The sequence below is a fragment of the Takifugu rubripes genome, chromosome 11, assembly GCF_901000725.2.
Source record: "Takifugu rubripes chromosome 11, fTakRub1.2, whole genome shotgun sequence".
Taxonomy (NCBI): Eukaryota; Metazoa; Chordata; class Actinopteri; order Tetraodontiformes; family Tetraodontidae; genus Takifugu; species Takifugu rubripes.
In genome coordinates this window covers 3464592-3484129 of record NC_042295.1, presented here as the reverse complement: position 1 = coordinate 3484129, position 19538 = coordinate 3464592, and the positions used below count along the sequence as shown (strand labels likewise).

At 41.5% G+C, this 19538-nt stretch overlaps 3 protein-coding genes across 4 annotated transcripts; 1 reads left to right on the top strand and 2 right to left on the bottom strand.

Annotated features, from left to right (window-relative positions):
• Positions 1-379: 379 nt before the first annotated feature.
• mmp30 (matrix metallopeptidase 30) lies at positions 380-7129 on the bottom strand. The gene is made up of 11 exons (XM_029843840.1): positions 6928-7129; positions 6710-6826; positions 6507-6634; positions 4580-4728; positions 4117-4242; positions 2806-2967; positions 2515-2698; positions 2301-2431; positions 1566-1731; positions 1387-1490; positions 380-960 (listed from the first exon to the last, which is right to left on the bottom strand). The coding sequence occupies exons 1-11, from the start codon at positions 7033-7035 to the stop codon at positions 857-859; spliced, it is 1479 nt and encodes a 492-aa protein (XP_029699700.1). The 5' UTR covers positions 7036-7129; the 3' UTR covers positions 380-856.
• Positions 7130-7804: 675 nt separating this feature from the next.
• mmp20a (matrix metallopeptidase 20a (enamelysin)) lies at positions 7805-11182 on the bottom strand. Of its 2 annotated transcripts, XM_029843842.1 has the most exons (11): positions 10964-11182; positions 10334-10587; positions 10099-10247; positions 9578-9703; positions 9007-9168; positions 8815-8926; positions 8614-8732; positions 8388-8544; positions 8210-8313; positions 8047-8108; positions 7805-7971 (listed from the first exon to the last, which is right to left on the bottom strand). In XM_029843842.1, exons 1-11 carry the CDS (start codon positions 11081-11083, stop codon positions 7954-7956), a joined length of 1383 nt encoding a protein of 460 aa, XP_029699702.1. In that variant the 5' UTR covers positions 11084-11182; the 3' UTR covers positions 7805-7953. The 2 variants fall into 2 exon arrangements, with proteins under 2 accessions (XP_029699702.1, XP_029699701.1); XM_029843841.1 differs by having other exon boundaries at positions 7805-8108.
• A 4434-nt stretch (positions 11183-15616) lies between these two features.
• mmp13 (matrix metallopeptidase 13) lies at positions 15617-18740 on the top strand. Its single transcript, NM_001280035.1, is given in 11 exon segments — positions 15617-15706; positions 16040-16150; positions 16468-16595; positions 16694-16842; positions 16929-17054; positions 17140-17295; positions 17375-17495; positions 17619-17752; positions 17833-17992; positions 18110-18213; positions 18300-18740. Coding segments are annotated over 11 exon segments (1380 nt in total). The 3' UTR covers positions 18401-18740.
• The last annotated feature ends 798 nt before the right edge of the window (positions 18741-19538 follow it).

The following is a 19538-nucleotide window of genomic DNA, read 5'->3' as shown; positions in this document are numbered from 1 at the left end:
CTGCCCAATTTAAATCCAAATCAACTTAGTTTTAAATGTCCTTACGTTATCTCTGCCCTACCTTACATTAATTTAAAGCCTGTGCATATTTTTTGTTTCCCCTTTTAGTCATATTAAGGTGGTTTCTGAAAGATGTTACATCGCAGCGTTCTCACAACGCCCCCATTGTGCATCAATGTGGCCAAAAACACCCCATGGTTCAAATGATCATTTTTATAATGTTATAGTCTAGAAATCAGCAACATAGGCAGTTGGGAAGAGATGATGAAATTGCAGAGAGGCTTGATCAATATTTATTTGTACTCTGGTTATGTTCAGAGGACAACGTCTAACATATATTGAACTGTTTACAGTGTTCAATGACAAATGACAATTTATCTTTCTTGGAAATTCCTCTTTATTAAGAATTATTCCAGACAAAATTGCTGATGCAGAATTATTTACCAGTTACTATTAAGAGAAATGGCAAATTATGACATAGATAATGTCATATTTCAAGCATTAATCTTTATCGTAAACATCATTAACAGCTCAAAACACGTAAAAGCTTGTTCTCTTTAATTATATTAAGGTGGTTTCTGGAAGATGACAGATCAACCTTCAGCATCTTCATTGTGGGTTAATGTGAGCAAAAACATTCCATGGTTGTAATTATAATTTCATAATGGTGTAGTCTAGACAACAACAGCAGAAATATGCAGCCGGGAAAAGAAGCATAAATTGTAAAGGCTTGATAAATATTTATTTGTACTCTGGGTTGTGTTCAGACTACAAACAGTTGTTCCCCTTTATTAGCAGTGCAGGATCAAAGGTTAGCTATGATTGATTTCTCTTTGATTTATTTGTAGTCACGCTTTCAGTAACAGTTGAGCCAGCCGTAGTTAAGCAGCACCCGCCTCACATGCTTGTAAGGGAGGTTGTATTCAGTCTGCCGGGGCCCAGATGAGAAATACAGATAACCTGTTGGAGCAAAGATTCAGTTCATGTGCATGAAGTCAGGAGGTGAAATCAGAAGGAAATATTTAAACTGAACATATATATATATATAATGTCCCTCTGAAGTGTTAACCCTCTTGACTGCCAATGCATTCCAATGAGGAAAAATTCTTTAAGAAGGTCCATTAGGAATATCTGACTCAGTCTACAAACATTTGTAGGGGAATTTTTTTTTCCATTAAGACAACAACCTAATGCAGGTGTCAAAGCTGCTAGACAGGACAGTTCCTAAATATATATATGAACAGCAATGATTTATTACCTATGCTCTATTTTCTGTTAAGATGGAGCCCGAGCAAAGCTGCTGTAACCCAGCCATGAACCTCAGCGGTCGTGATAATTTACAAAGCAGCATTTATGAGTTTCATGACTCAAAGAACTGGGTCTCACCGTAATTCTCAAAGGCTGCGTCTACTTTGGAGCCAATGCCAGGAAAATCCCAATTAATATTTCGTGGATATCCAGAGTCCATCCGGTTTCTTCTCTCATCATAACTGCAACGCAGAACAAGTGGCCAATAAATGCATAGTCAGTTTTTGGCCCCTCATGAAGAATCACCAGCTACTCACCTCCAGTATTTCCTGTTCACAAAAAATAGTGTTTTTCCAGTAGATTGCACATAGACAGCTGCATCCACCTTATTGACATAAGTGGGAAGTCCAAGGTTGGTGAGTGGCTTAGGATAGCCAGAAAGAATGGTTCTTGACGTTGCCCTTAGGCCCCAGTATTGGTTGCCTGTGTTGGAACAACAGAACCACAAACCAGGATAACCAGTGTAATTGTTATGAGTTTAAAGTATTACTCAATGTGAGTATGAGAAATATGCATACGCAAACACACAGAAATTAATGACTAATGTTATTGTTGTGAGGTATTGTAAGTATACAATATATTATATACTGGTGATTAATGTAATCATGGATGGTTACTGGGAAGACTGCAGTCTTGATAGTCATTGGCAGGGACTGAGGGCAGGTAGTGAGGAGAGCACTCTAAGGAGCTCTGAGGAGTCTGAATATTCTTGCACATGAATGGCTGAAAGCATCCACCGTGGGGGGCATTCACTTTTGCAGTGTTGTGGAGACGTGACAGACACAGCGCAATAAGCAGCAGATTCTGGCAATTTGCTGCTATTTACTAAAAATTTAGTGCTTTGGAAAACACATGAGTCTTGAATGAGGCCACAAATCAGAACTGTGCTTGCAAGCTCAGTGGCCGGGGATTAAAGACATCCAGAAAGCTTTACAGTACTGATTTTAATTATATTTTTACAGTGCTGAACATAAGAAATTGCTCAACTTTACCTTGAAGAAGATACACTTTGTTGTCCTGTGGCACCTCAAAGGCAGCATCAACACTCCGGATTGGTGGCCACTTTGTGCTCACTTTGGTGAATGGGATGGTGGCTAACTTCACAGATTTCCTCCAGTAATATCTGGTGAGGATTTAACTTGAAAATTGAAAGAATATCCTGAAGTATTATCTACATAAAGCAAGCATCACTTGCAGAAATTGTACCCGTTTTTGAAAAAGTAGAGGTCTCCCCTGATGGATGTCGCTGCATCAAAGACAAGATCCCTGCTGCACTGCTCTCCTCTGGGGTTCGGTAGATTTGAGTCCTCTGTTGGTTCCTCTGGTTCTGGTTCTGGTTCAGGTGGAGGTGTAGGCCTTGGCGCTGGTGTGGGCCTTGCTGTACGGCTGCCTAGAAGATTTGAACATTGACTGTATTTAATCATTTGATGTGGTTTGAGTTTATGGCTGGAGTTTAAATGCATGGTTAATAAATAAAAAGGTTAATATTTAGTTTACCATAAAGGGCTTGAACTCCTTGTCTGTCATCATCTGGCAGTTTGTATCCATTGGTGTTGACATACTGATAAGTGGGGAACATGAGTGCTCGTCTGTCTCTGGAGTGATCCAGGCCAAGAGCGTGACCAAACTCATGGGCAGCCACCAGCAGCAGATTCACACCTTAAAGCCATAATGTGAAATCAGAAGCATCATAATTAGATAACTTTTTTGGCAAAAACCAGCCAACCGTTACTTCTGCATTGGAGGATATGGTTTGTGTTAAAGCTTTTGAGGGTTCCTGCTGATCGCCATCTCCAGCAGGTCTCAAAAACAGAAACCAGCTGTCTGAAATTCCGTTGTTTTCTTCTGAGATTGTATGGCTGAGCTCAATATATGAGCTTGTTATTCTGAGGTCAACAGAAATAAGATTGAGTTCCTCTTTATGCCGAAGACCCATTTCTCTATTTGAATCTTAATTATTATACACATTATCATTATTTAGCAGGTAGGCTTAGTATTAGTAGAAACAAGAGCCTTCTATCTTTTCTTCCACATAGCTGACATAATATAAAACTAATAGTTTACTCTTAATCTGCCTTAAAAACATGTTGATGTTGTTAAATAAGTGATCTCTGCTTTTTGTTTTGCAAGTAAATGATGAAAAGCTAAGTCATTGTTGTACGTTTGGTTTGTTGTTTGGTGTCACGCCTGAAACATTTTTATTTCTAGTTATTTTCAGACTTATTTAATCTGTGGGGAAATGTATTGCATCATTATTAGCCTGTCTTTATTTAGAAAATAATGAAATAATCCAGCTATGAAATTGGACATGTAGGAACACAACAGTTTTTCTATTTGATTCAGAGCACAAACGTCCAAGGTGCAGGGTAAATGCCTTAATGTTCTGTCAAATATTCAGGTTCCGCTTTAGTTTAATTTTGACAAAAAATTCTTTTTGATACTGCAAATTAGATTTTTCAAGGACTAGCCCAATCAAAAAAATTGCAATAGCCATGATTTCAGAGAGCATCCGCAAATCCTTGGTACTTTTGTGTCATTTTCCAGAAACCCAGGGCCTGACCTCCAAACTCACAAAAGTGGCAGGAAAACACTTTCTTTTAACAGGAAGAAACCCTGAGCGGAACCAGCCCTTAAATCTATTTGTTGTCCTGAGTTTATCATCAAAAACATATTTAAAATGTAAAATATTTGTTCTTCCAATTTTGTCAGTTTTTGACTAACCAGGAATTATTCTACCACCGACCAGTGTATAGAATCTTAATGGTTATAGTGATGTTTAACTGGATTTGGCACCTATACAGTATTTACCTCTCTGGCTAAGAGTCCAGGTTTCATCGTCATCAAAGTGTGTGTCCCCTCCCTGTTGTTGTCCAGGAGAGTTCGCATGAGCCAAAACTCCACCTCTCCCATCAAATGGATAAAAATCCCCATGATCTGCAATTCAACACAATATACTTGTAATAAAAATTACAAAGAAGCTGGCATTATTATTGGGCCAGAAAAGTGTTTCAAAATGGATTTGGTGTCAACCCAATACAATTCCAGGGATTAAAAGCTTTGTTGCTAAATCCAGTTTTTAAAAATAGTGATTACTCTCATCCTTAAAAAACAGCAACCATTTTTGAGGTCGTGTAATGAAAAAATATAATTTCTGGTAGTTTAATTCCACCAGGCAGGGCAGCACTGGGCCCTACTGCATGGCTGTGCTCATGTCTTTACTGTAGAGGTTTGTGAGGTTTTTAAAGTTCTCATGTGGTAAAATCAGACTCACAGCCACCCTGGAAAAGAATCTCGATGTCAGAGACAGTTCCGTAGATCTGCTTAAAATCAAGCGGGATGACATCACTGTAGAGCTGGAAGGCCTTGGCAATGGTTTGATCCACCTGTTTCTGGGGCAGATCTGGAGTGTACCGGGTAATCCTGAACAAATCATAGAATACATCATCATCACTTGGTATGTTTCAACATTTTACCCACAGAAAGTAAGCTACCAAAGGAACATGACCTCTAAAAACAACATCATGCTAGTCTTGGCAACTCTGTAAGCACTTGATCTTAAACATGTGCCCCTATGTACTGGTGACCTAAGCAAAGTTTATTCCTTACTGACCAATTTTTGGTCAAGATGTCCATGCAGCCCATTTTCTTGACAGCGATCTCCTCCAGCTCCTCTGGGATTAAATTTGGGTGATCGATGCTCGATAGGAAACATGGTTCCTCATGTCATTGGACATGCACCAGAGGCATCCTAAAGTAACCAACCCCCCCTCACGGAGATTGATTGCCATCACTATTGTGTAAGAGCGCACTCCCATTAGTGCCTATTGTTCCACATCATGCTGAAGAACATATGCCCCCCCTACCCTGCTCCTTGGTGACTCGCACTCCCAGTACCCTAAGCCCAAATGTACTCAGTGGGTCACACACTAGCAATCATGCTATCTCGGCCACTATTGAGGAACTCAGAGGAACGACCAACCCAGTGTGGCTCTCTAGAGACACTAGCCCAGATGTCCACACAGTCTTACAGGAAGTGTCAGTAAGGTCAGTTCTGCATACCCTACCTACAATAAGGTCAACTCCGCATACCCTGCCTACAATAAGGTCAACTCTGCATACCTTACCTACAATAAGGTCAATTCTGCATACCCTACCTACAATAAGGTCAACTCTGCATACCCTACCTACAATAAGGTCAACTCTGCATACCCTACCAACAATAAGGTCAACTTGCATACCCTACCTACAATAAGGTCAACTCTGCATACCGTACCTACAATAAGGTCAACTCTGCATACCCTACCTACAATAAGGTCAACTCTGCATACCCTACCAACAATAAGGTCAACTTGCATACCCTACCTACAAAGCCTCTCATCCACCCATGGTTCCCTACTACTGTGCAGTTACTTTAGCAATATTACTTCTATTGGAACACAGATTTTCACCCCTGGCCTATTGGGACTTGTTGTAGTGTACTGGGACTTCTCGATGGTCAGAACGATTAGTGATCTCGGCGTATGTAGTGGCGAGATGATTTGTGCTTCTTTGACACCTGTAATCAACAGAATCATTGAGGTAACTGACAAGAGAAGTCCAGCCAGAATATTCTCATTCCAAAAGAGAGGTGCCAGTCAATAAATAATGTTTACCTTTTGTCTTTTGGATCTCCCAATCCTGAAGTCAGCAACATTTCAGGAGGTTGCAAGTTGCCAGTTACCACTGAGTTGCAATGTTTCAGATGTCTGAATGATCCCTTTTAGGGTCATGGGGAGGTTAATGGAATTTGATTGCGGTACAAGTTCTGGCCACAAAGGTACATATATCCCTTTTATATTTCTTTGTGGTTTAAACTGGTAATTCATTCCAGTTGAAAATACTGTAGTGCATGGTATCCCCACCCCCACAACGGGTCACTGCAAGTTGATTGTCTGTTGATGATGTTTATGCCTACATTAAGTAGAATAAAGTTAGCAAAATGGAGCTGAATCTCACCAAAGACAACGTCAACATTATTTACACTTTGCTTTGAGATGAGATTATTCCGGCTCAACTTCTGTTGTCAGCAATACAACTATTTCAAATTAACATGATTCCTTAATGTCTGTTGCGATTTTATCATCTCTTTAAATACATTTTTTACACATAGTTTCTTTAAATATAGCTAATGACTGCTGGATTATATTTTTTTTCAGTACCTGTATGTGATAAGCCCTTTTCTCCATCTGGGTTTTCCCTGGAAATGTCCGTAACGGCTCACATCAGACACGCCACACCTTGGTTTCTTCATCATTTCAATAGTTTCATTATTTAAGGTGCCAGTCACCTGATGGTCAGTGATGGGTTTAGAACATGTTTCATAGGGTTAGGGTTACGTTGTTGTATTCATTATCGTTCGTACCTCCAGTCCAAAGTACGCCTGCATCGCCTCCAGGGTGTCATTAAAGGAGTTTATTGTGATTCTTCGCATTGTGGAATTTGTAACCCCAACATGATTGAAGAAGCGTGCAAGGTACTCCTGGAATCATTAGATGAATGGTAACTAGACTGAAGTGACACGCAGTTGCTAATCAAATTCTAATGTTCTTATATTTATATATACGAGTTTTCAAGTGTTACCTCAGCGAAGTCTTGCTCCTCAGTCTCGACTGAAGGAGCAATAGTGGGAGCTGCATCAGTTAAGAAGACACAGCTTAGCAGCACCAGCCATAAGCTAACCAGGAGCATCTTGGTTCTTCCAAATTCTCTCTTCTCGCTTAAAGACAATGTCGAATGAGGATATACAGAAGATCCATTACACAGTCCAACCCTTGACTATTGACTAGCCCTTCTGACCCTGGGGGAATAAACAGGGGCCGCTCCGATAACACTTGGACAAATAATCACAGCCATCCATCAATCATTTCACCTCACTGATAAACCCACTGTGGACTATTTTCATTTTTATTGTTTCTACTTACTGATTTCATGACAGTTTACTCACAAATTATTGTTGTTATGTGGAAGAATTTAAGCTTGAATAGATTACATCAACTATACATTTTTAGACTTTATGTTTGGGGTTTTCCAGCTAAAAGAAACAACTATCCAAATGCATTATTAAAGCATTTCATGTGAGGTGACGTTGCGCACATGAGCTGGTTATAGTTTTCCACTCCAGGAGGTTGCTCCTTCAGAGTTACTGTAGTTGAACATATTATTACATCAACCTGGCTGAGTGATGAAGCTCAGGTTTTATACAAGTGACACCTCTCTTGTGTCAATAGTGCTTATGGGCATCAAAAATACTAATCCTGGCTATGAAAAGGCCCCAGTGTATATGGACTTTATAGAATTCATTTTTGTGCCATCAAACAAGCAGAACTGGGTTTGATGTTCCTGTACGAAAATGACCTTTGATCATTGTTTAGCACTTTTGATAAGCCTCAGATGCAGTAACCACAGTCCAGTTGGGTAACACAAGTCTGACAATGGTTATTAAACAGCAGAGACTGAAAAGGAAAACAAATGTGATTTTATTGGGACATATTTCCATGTACATTATTAAACTGACGTTTTGACTTCAAAGATTTCATTTTTCTGCAAAGATTTCATTTTTCTGCAATGTGAACTTGTGTGACCTCAAATCATCTTTGTCATCCCTTTTCATTTTTTAGAGGTTTCCTAAGGATAGATCCCACAGCAATTCATTTAACCGCACTAACATCTTTGCCAAGCTTTTGCTGGAATCATGCTCACCACACGATTCTGTCTGATGTTGTACTGGTAGGTTTTGGCCCCACTGAAGATATAAATGTTCCCTGTGAGAAGAGGAGTGTGCGAAAATTGTTACAACTTCTCTTGAGAACATTGCTCTTCTAAAGATAAAAGATGAAGTGATCATTTCTTGCTTCCACTTTACCTTGTAGCTTGAAGGCAGCATTGACCTTTCTGGGGATTCCAGGCCAGTCTGCCTGGATGAGTCTGGGAAAACCTGGATCCATCCTTCTCCTGCGTTCATCATACCTGAGAGTGTAGCACTCAAATTAAATAAAAAGCTAAACATCCCCATATACTTTACCTGTGAAAGTACACAGTACCTGTAATAAGAGGCACCAACGAAGAAGACTGTTTTCCCATATTCGCTGATATGAACAGCAGCATCTACTTGTTTGAGGCTTGAGGGGAAACCATAATCACGGATGGAGCCAGCATAAGTGTGCATCTTAATCTGCTGGACCACAAAGTATCTGTCCCCTGGTAAAAGAGAGAAGTTGAACCCCAGTGAAGCCATACAAGGCTGTAACGAACTCAGCTGTCCTTTACCTGAGAATATGTACAGCGTGCCTGCATAAGCATAAGCAGCATCAACATGAGAATTAATGTTCTGCAAGTGTGCGCCCACGCTTTGACCAAGAGTTGCTCCTGTTGTCCTCCACACCTGCCTTTGGGTTGACACACCGAAGGGGTTCAACTGCAGCCCAGATGGAATAGTTCTGTGACCGTGGCATCGTAAAAAGGCTTTACCTGTTCGCAAAGAATACGATGTCGCCTCCAATCATGACGGCTGCATTTAAACCAACCCTTGGGTCACACTTATCAGGGACTGGTTGTATTTCTACTTCTCTTCTGGGGATTCCTGGCAAAAGGGAAATTAATTCCACCTTCATTTGGGCATTTTTTTAATTTACTTCCACAGATGTGTAACTTGTTCCTCACCATAGAGCTTTTGGATACCAAGTGTGTCATCTCTAGATAAAGAGGACTGTGTTCGACTGTGGGACCTGTAACTGGGGTACATGACAGCAGAAGGATCTTTGGAGTGTGACAATCCCAGCGAGTGTCCCAGTTCATGAGCTGCCACAGCAAACAGACTATAACCTGAAACCCAATAACAGAAGCATTGATCCATCAAACGAGCAGGACACCAGCTATTCTCTTGATTCTTTGAGCATCAAACATCTCACAAAACAATGTTGGCGAATGCATGTTCAAGAATCACCTGAGTGACTTTACCCCTGGAAACTAATTAGCCTCTATCCCTTCCAGATTTAGGATGTTTGAAGCCCATTAATTATTGAATATAGGTTAGGGCTTAGGATGGGGTGCTCGTTAGCTTTCTTACTATTTATAGCCTACTGGGCTGTAGTAGCTTTAACTAAATTACAATTGGGAGTCATCCTGTATGTATGTAGCTTGGATGCAAATGGGAACAAACTCAGGCGATGAGGAACTACTGGTAAATGATCAACAATCGACCAGCGCATGTCAAAGGTCAGCATGGACCAACCTCGGCTCCCTGCAGTCCATGTTTCATCCTCATCAAAGTGCACGTCTCCTCCGATCCCTTTTCCTGGGTGAAAGGCATGAGCCAGCACGCCCCGAGGGCCATCAAAGGGAAAGAAATCCCCATGAGCTGCAGGAAATTTGAATGTTGTCATTGAAATTCAAATGCAAACATCGACACATAAATGTTTCAAGTGAACGTCTGATGCTGATTTCTTTCTCACTTCCCACTTCAAATCTTCAAATTGAAAGACTTGTACATACATTTGCAAATCTGTGTTCAGATTCCAAGCGTGTGCACAGCTGGTAATGTGCGGGGAGCCCTTGAAAACCTCACAAGTACACGTAATTATTGGACTACATCGCCCTCCAGTGGCTGGAATTTGTACCGCATTCGTACATCGATGTACGTGGTTTTAACACTTCTGTGCATCACCTTGGATTCTAAATACATGTTGGCAAGTTTGTGGCCCACTGTCTTACTCCAAGATTTTGATACAAATTTACAGTTGTGTTCAGATTTACTTCTCCTGGCAAAGGACAGAACAATATCAGCTGGGTTGTGGTAGACTCTAATGAAGTTCAGCGGTGCTGCGTCACTCCACATCTTCATAGCCGATGTAAACGACTTGTCCACATCCTCTCTCCTCATATCAGTGGTGTATCTGTCAATCCTGCATGACATTTCCGAACATTAGACTCCTGTGTGTTCCAGCATTTAGACAATCCTTAAATTCTTCTTAAATCTTAAAGTCCTTACATGAACGTGATGGTGTGGTTCTCCCATTTTGGATTTTTAGCATAGAAACTATAGTTTTCTACATCTGGAACACCACACCTGGGCTTCCTCATCACTTCTAGGGTTTGATGGTCCAGCTGACCTGTCTCCTTCAGACCAAAGAAGTTCTGCATCTCCCTGATCTTCTCCTCCATGGCCGGTGTGGACCGTGCCTTTCTGCCTGACACTTCTTTGCCTCTGCTTGGCTGCAGGTTGTAAAACCTCCGGAGGTATTCCTGTGACATGAATTCATTATTTTCTAGGTCAGATAAGTGGAGTTGACATCAAAGAGGTTGAGTGGGGTGAGAAGGATTGATGGCCGTGTGTCATGAAGACACTGGATTCATTTGTTTCTAATAATAGAATTTCATAAAACTCGATTCTTCTTCTTGATTCTAACATCCCTAAAAATATGCAAACATAACACTGCAGAGGACATTTAACATCTTCATAGCTAGACTATAGATTGAAACTCTGAAAAACTAGATTTTATACTTTAAAAACACCCCAAATGACTTGTTCAGTTCTTTGTTACAGAGTCTCCCATAAAAAAAGGGATTTTATTAAGGTAAAGAGTACAGACTATATAAGAGGAGGAGTGTGAAGGCAAACCTCGGCCAGTTTCTCATCCTCAGGGTTCAGCATCACATCCTGACGGATGGGTCGAGCCCTCACGAGTTCTGCCATCGCCAGAGAGCCCAAGAGAGGAATCCAGATCCAGAGCAAGTCCATGGTTCAAGCACACATCTGCAGAACTCTTCTCACATTTATAAGGGAGTATTGTGTGTGGGGCAATAAGCAAAACACACCATCTATCTGGGGTAACCTCACCTCTCCCATCTTACCCCACAAAGACATAATAATTGGTGAAAAACACCGTCTGGATTCCCTGTGTGTGTGTGTGTGTATGTGTGTGTGTGTGTGCGCGTGTGTGTGTGTGTGGGTGGGTGTGGGTGTGTGTGTGTCTACGCCACAACAGGGAGTTCCTGCAAAGCTGATCATCGTCCTGTAAACGACATGTGCCAAATGCTTTAAATGTGTGTTAATCCGAACAAGAACAGACACAATGGACTTTTCATTTTGGGTTTCTGTGATTTGTCTGCTTTGTTTTGGTTTTTCTGTTAGTTTTTAGGTCATTTTCTCTTCATGTTGCACGCTGATGGATTTAGATGACGTCATATTTACATCCGAGCTTTTGCTACGTCCACTCTGACATTGTTTTTTTGGACCGGCGTGGTCTGAGAAAGGTGCAGATGAAAGCTGAGATAAAGAAAAATGCATTGCTAGAATGACTGGTGGTTGTGTGAATTAAAATGTTGGATTTGATCTGGTGTCCATAATTTTTATAACAATGTTAATAATACTAATACTAATGCTAATACTATACTATTACTACTACTACTACTACTACTACTACTACTACTACTACTAATAATAATAATAATAATAATAATAATAATAATAATCATCATCATCATCATCATAATCATAATAATACCAATATTAATGCTACTACTACTTCAACTAAAAATAATAATCATCATCCTACATATTTGTCCCAATGCATTCATCTCCCAGTAACATGGAGGTCAAAATGGGGCTCATGTTCCTTTTAGGAAGTAACTAAAGTAACTTTTATCAAGATTCACTAGGTTTTAAGTTGAACTTTTTAGAAAAACAATTGAACCAACAAAGCCACAAGCTAATAGCCATTTCTTTAAATTGCAGCTTTACGAATGAAATAAAAGCATCTTTTTTGCCATGAGGTTCTGGATTCCACGTAAATGACTCAAATTTTGCAATTTGATAAATATTGCAAGTTAAAATTGAACTCAAATGGAGTCATTCCTCCACAGCAAAGGCTCAACTTGGAATCCAACCCACAACCTTACTGCTATGATGTAATTGTGAAAAGAAGGGCAGGTTTCACAGCAGGATGTTGAATCATAATGAATTCATGCTTCCAAATTAGCTCAAATGTTAACTCTAAGCCAGTTAACATGGGGGTGGCGCCCAACATATGTGCTGCTGTTATTGGCCCCTGGACCAAGGCCAGGACCCCACGCTGTCATTGTGGGACAGTCTTAATCCACACTCTGCTGGGGTGCAAACCGCCTGGTTCTGGATGCAGAGAGAGGTCATGTTTCATGTTGTATCATTGTTTACCACGTTGGGTTTTTATTTTTGATGCACAATGTTCTCATATGAACCTGAACGCAGCACACAAACAGCAGAGGTTCGATAAAAGAAGGGTCTTTATTTAAGACAAAACAATTCCTCTCAAGATGGATTGACAGACCAACTCAGAAGAAAGTAAATCCACAGGAATATTCCCACGGGAAAATAAGCCTCAGGTCAGTCAGAAAACAAGATAATTACCAGGACAAAGCCCAGAGAGACCAGGAACAGGCAGGGTTGATCACAGGAAGGTCAGGCATGGAGCACTAAACACTCTGAACTGGCCTGTGTGTCCCTCTGGGTCCTAAATACCACAGAAAACAGGTGTGCAGAGTTGGACTGATGACTGGGACAATGCTTTGGCTGTTCCTGATTGTAATGGAGGAGCCCGACAGTCAGAATCCCATCTGAATGAAACTGCTGAGACAGCTAAAATTCTCTTTCACCTTGTGTTGAACCCGTGGTGACTTAACCACGCTCTGGAGTAGCCACAGGGCAAACACACATATCCAGCACACCCCTGGTGTTACGCAATTACCCAGTGTTGACATGTTAGCTAAATGCTAAAGGATCAGATGTTTGGATTATATCGTTATTAACAACTGAATTGTGTTTCATTTGTTGAACGTTATAGAAACTAAAAAGCAGCAAATGCAAGTCGTTCACGTTAGAGAGTGAAATGTGTCAACGTAGGCTGTAGTTGCAGTTACATGCACACTATGGTAAAGGAAATACAATGTTCCAGACCGAGGCCACTTGGTTCCACTTTGGACGGGCTGGAGGACGGGCTCGGGGACAGGCTGGGGGACAGGCCTCTTTTTCTTGTTCTCTCCATATTACTCTCTTTTCTTGTTGATGTCCAAACACTGACATTTGTGCTCCCTGGTTCTATACACACCAGTGTGTTCATTGAAGGTTAATTATTAAGTATTGCTGAGCACTTAAGAGTAAGTTTATAATCAACCTTACCTCTACAGCAATGTAAACACACACACACACATATGGATTTTTACATATATCTAATATATCCTCTGTCAGTGTATTGAGTTACAAATGGAACTATAGTGAGGCGATTGTTCTTTAAGCATGGTGTTTATGTTAAGGGAATAAATCCAAACAGCAGTTTCTAAAGATCTCTTTGTGTGCGTGCGTGTGTGTGTCTGTGTGTATGTGTGTGTGTGTGCAAAAATACCAGCAGAAATCCCCTGCAAGCTACAAACTTCCTCTATATGACTCAGGACTTTGTTGAGCAACGCTGGTGCTGCTCCGACCAGCCCGTATTTGTCCCTACGTGAGGTGTTTGGAGTCTGACACCAACGTTACCAACAGCATGCAGATGAACATTAGCCTATTAGTCAGTGATGTCACAATGATGTCATGATTTTGCTTTAATGCACAATAAATAAAAGATTATTGGTGAATTAATATGAGCTAACTAATGAGAAACAGGTGGTAAAGCCACCATGGTTAAACCTGCAGCTGTTTCTGTTGCAATTTTTGTCCCCCTGATCGCTCCACTTGAGATTCCAACTTACCAAAGCATCATCATTACGGCAATAGTCTAATAATGACTGTGACTGACACACTTTTTGAATCCTTGAATGAAACAGTTCATATCAGATAGAACTTTTAACGCTCTACTGCATCGAAATCAACCAGTAAATTCACTGGAGAACATGAACAATTGAACCAGTTACATGGGGAAGTGGTGACTCGCTAATGACTCATGTTAGATAGGTGCTAAAAAAACAAGTTTGACATTCATCTTCCTTTTAAGTGCAAGCCAAGGAATCCCGTTGTTGTTGTGGGAGCAGTTAATTATACTCTTGATGTCTCCCCCAGACGTTAAGACAGCGGTAATAACCAGCATGTTTCTGCCTGCCTTGTCTCCAGCAAACTACATACAGCAGCACATTTAGACGCTGCCAAATATTTGATGCTCCTCCGGGATCAACGTCCAGCGGTTGCATCGCAGAGTGGCCTCGTGCAAATCAGCCAACGGCGAATGACCATCATTTATCTGGAGCAATGCGCTCTCCCACCAGGGCCACCATAACTACAACTCTCAGCCTAATATGTCAAAAAATAGTTTAACATAACTATAAATAAATCAGGTTTGCTGGGACCAAGTCCACAAGGCCTGTAATCCAGGTCCACGTTTTCTGACCTACCACGTAGAGAGGCTTTCATCTGGTCTCCCGCTCACCTTGGTGAAAGCCATTTTCTGCCCAGAAGGGTTAGACAACACATTAAACAATCTGTGGATGGAACGCGCTATCACATGTTAGCAATAACCTGTGCTGTAGCGGGCTGTGCTGGGTCCCGGCTGACATGGCTGGGATGCACATTCGAGGCCTTGAGTCAAACTGGGACTAACAAGGAACCTGATCAGGATTAAAGGGAAACATGATTTTATGATGTGCTTGTTTGGTTTGGTCTTAATCAGCTCAATGTTGTTGTGGCGTCACGACTGATTCATGTTGCTGCTTGACTCACCCACATGGGCGTGATGCAACTGTGCATATTTCTGATTACGTTCCCACCAAACACCCCCCCCCGACTGCTATTTTGAAATGTATATTTCAGGGTGTAACTAAAGATCATGATTCCTTTTTTGTCCTTTCCTTTGAAGCGACAGGTAAAACAAAGGGAGAGCGTCTTTTACTAATTTTTACAAACTCTTCTGTTATGTGAATAACTTATTAATATCTGCCGACATCGCGTGGACGTCAGTGTCATCACTGTGGCATAAGTCAAGTCAAAGTGTCTTTAACTGAATGGTTTATAATTTATTCATGTCGGGAAGTGGAAGAGCACTGCGTTCATCCCTTTTCCATCAAAAATAAAAATGCATTTCATCATGAAGTGCATCATTTTTGCTTCCAATGCAGGATTGGGAAATGTTTACGAAGGGCAAGTACAATCACCCACAGTCACTGGGGGAAGTGGCTGGGTGCTTTTACATGAATCACCTTAGATCCTGAAAAAAGGAGGGGAAAAAATGCAGCTGTCAAACCCCAAAGCAGTATAAATACAAGGTAGGGCTTGTTGTGACCAATAAGTGGTTCGGACAACAAAGGTGCAACAATGAGAGCGTTCCTCCTGCTGCTGCTGGCGGCTCACGCCGCCGCCCTGCCGCTGCCGGCCGATGACACAGACACCTGGCTTTTAGCAGAGGTAAGATTTCACCCAGAATGGGTGAAAACAATCAAACAATGTTTTTTTTTCCATGATGGTGCAGTTTAATCTATGATTATTGTCAACTTTAAACTTTTTTTAACTTTATTTCATTTAGTATATTTACAATTTTCATTCAATTTCACCAAGTTGCTGTAAAAGCCGATATTTTCTCTGGAGAACCAGACTGGAAAAAAAACAGATAATCTCTTATCCTCAAGTCAAAGTCTGAACCTCGCCTAAGAGCCACTGTCGGGCGTCACGCACCGAATAACTCGGTCAAGTTGTCAAGCAACTTGCACGTCGTCATACCGTTGTGCCTCTGTTCCACAGAAGTACCTCCGTCGGTTCTATGGGCTTCCCGTCGGTCTCCAAGGGTCACAGAAGGCGGCTGGAGATTTCCAGAAAACGATCAAGCAAATGCAGCGATTCTTCAAACTCAAGGTAATCAGATCTGCGAGTATTCATTGCTCAGGTGGCAAATGGAAACAGGCTGTTTGGGTGTTGACCAGAGCTCTGACCCAGGATCAGGGTATGGCAACAGAGGTGTGTTCAGGGTACTTCACATTTCAATGTACAGCTGTACAAGTGATGCGATCCAGTGAATAAATTATCGGTAGTCTTATTTTCTCTTATTTTTAAACTCACAAACTATCTCCAAGAAAAGGGGGAAAAATCCTCATAACAGGAAGTTATGATTCTGAGTTTCCACCCTTTGGGGGAGTTTTAACAAGCATGTGACCAGTGTGCTGTCCTCTAAGGTGACAGGAAGTCTGAATGAAGAAACTGTGGAGGTGATGAAGCAGGCCAGATGTGGAGTTCCAGACGTTGGAGAGTACACTCACTTCCCCCGGAAGCTTAAGTGGAACACTAATAAACTAACCTTCAGGTATATACAGCGTGTGAAGGGTGCTGTTGCCCTCTTCAGAGGGAGATCTTCAGTGTCACAAGTGAGTCTCATCTCCCTCCGTCCCTCTGATCTCTCAGGATTTTAGATTATACCCCCGATCTGCAGAAGTCTGACGTGGACAAAGCCGTCCGCAAGGCCCTGAATCTTTGGGCTGCTGTCACCCCTCTGACCTTTAAGAAATTGCACACAGGCACCGCTGACATCATGATCAGCTTTGGCTCTGGAGGTACGCTAAACGTTGATTCAGTAGGAGAGGTTCCTGCAGCGTAGTGGTCACTCACGCTCATTCTGCTCCTTGTCTTCTGTCTGCAGAACACGGAGACTACAACCCTTTTGACGGGCCGAATAGCCTGCTGGCCCACGCGTACCCGCCCGGCCAAGGCATCGGAGGAGATGTTCACTTCGATGAGGATGAAAATTGGACTAAAGATTCCACAGGTGATATTCTACTCCTGCCTCGATGCCTTACTGTGATAACCAAAGGAATCTCCTGAACAACCTTTTGAATGTGCTTTTTCTTTAGCTTACAACCTGTTCATAGTAGCAGCTCATGAGCTGGGACACGCTCTGGGTATGGGTCACTCCACAGATGCCGGAGCCCTCATGTACCCCACATACTCATACAGAACAGGCTTCCTGCTCTCTGTAGATGACGTCAAAGGCATTCAAGAGCTCTATGGTAGGAACTTGCAGGGTCATCATTAATATTTTGAAAAAGTTCTCGATGGCCAGGGCTTTAACGTTGGGTTGAATTTCAGGCCCAAACCCAAACCCCACTGAAGTCACGCCTAGCCCAGAAGCCCCAAAACAATGTGACCGCATGCTGAGCATTGACGCTGTTACAGGACTTAGAGGAGAAACAATGGTCTTTAAAGACAGGTATGGACAGGTGTCTGATGAAAGACAAGGACTTATGGAGTATTATTCATTCTGTTTATAGTATAATGACTTACTATTATATATATTATAAAATAATAGCTATATGTCACCTGTTTGTTGCAGATTCTATTGGCGTCTCCATCCTCAGATGCCTGAACCTGATCAGATTCTGATCAAATCGACATGGCCCTCCCTCCGAAACAAAGTGGATGCAGCCTATGAGAACCCAGAAAAAGATCAAGTCATCATTTTCAGCGGTGAGTTGTCTGGAGGAACATCACCAGGGAGACATTTTTTTTTCAACATTGTTTCTGAAGAAGCCACTTTGTTTCACCAGGGATCCGGATGTGGGCTTTAAATGGATATGACATCGTGGAGGGCTACCCGAAGTACATCCACAAATTTGGGCTTCCAAAGAAAATCAGAAAGGTGGACGCAGCTGTGCACATCAGTGACACCGGGAAAACGTTGCTCTTTACTGATGAGGAATACTGGAGGTTTGTCTCAATACCTCAACATAATATTGCTAGTATACTGTGATGTTTTTCTCCAGCAGAAAAGCAGAGCTCTGCGGTCTTTGAATTTTAAATTTCTGTCTTTTTTGTCACTCACAGCTACGATGAAGCGACAGGCCGCATGGACAGCGGATACCCACGATCCATTGAGAAAGACTTCCCTGGGATCGGGGATAAAATCGATGCTGCTGTTTATCAGTATGGTAGGGAACTTTACATTACAGTCATTTTATTAAATCTTCCTCCATTTTCTAGTCTCTAATTGTGTTCCCACTCTGGCTCCTCTCAGGTTTCTTGTATTTCTTCCGTGATAACCTGCGATACGAGTACAGTTACACCCACAGGAAGGTCTGGCGCATCCTGCCGACCAACTCCATCTTCAACTGCTGATGTCCCACAGTACATGTGACAGAACCACGTCTGGACTGAATATAGCCGCAACAGTGTTGATAGAGTTGAGCTCTTATATAAATGAATGGGTTTTTGATGAGGAAAAACTTTATTATCTTTAGTGCTGGACACATACAAAATGCCTAGATATTAATCTATCTTCTTCTTTAAATTATTGAATATTTATGTTTCCTATCATGTCGATACTCTGAGTTGATGGATCTTTTGAGGGTTAAATCCCTTGTCAGTTACAAATGAGCACATTTTTTTAAAACTTCAGTACTTCGTTATAACAAAGAATATACACACTGTGTGTTTCATAAAAATCAACGTGAATAAAAGTGAAATAATTACCATGTATGAAATTCAGTTGATCATTTTGCGCTTAAAAATGCTTTGTCGATCAGATCGCAACTGCAACATGAAAACATTTTTTGTTTTGAGCATGAGTTTGGCGTCAACAAGTTTTACTGCTATCTACACACCCAAAATGTAGCATTGATCATCTTAAACTTAACCGGATGCATTTAAACTGAGACACATGGACGAGTCCATTTGACCGTAAAATAGTGCCTCGGAATAACACCTCCACCTCCACTTTGAGCGACACTCCCGTGTACCTCTAAATCTCCTCCACTAGATGTCGCTCTCACCCATAAGGTCGGTAAAGTAATCTGATATGACCAGAGAGAAAGAAAGTTTCCGACGTTATAATTTATTTGATTTTGATGCAAACTTTTACACACAGATGAGCCAGCATCTAATTTATGGGGAATACACTATATGCATAAGTGTGTATACAGTCCACATTATTGTCCATCCATCCATCCATCCTCTACTGCTTATCTGGAGTCGGGTCGTGGGGGCAGCAGACTAAGAAGAGAAGCCCAGACTTCCCTGTCCCCATCTACTTCTTCCAGCTCAACCAGGGGGATCCCCAGGCGATCCCCACATTATTGTGTTTTGCAAAATATATTTATGAATTTTACCAAGTTACATTGTATGATTTCAGTGGTTTTAGGGTTTGGTTGATTTAAAAGATCGTACATTGTCAGCAAAATGACATCCCTTAAAATACTGATGGTAAAATTGACCTTCAAGAGGAGAATTAAAAGTGTTTGAGGACCTATCCAGCTAT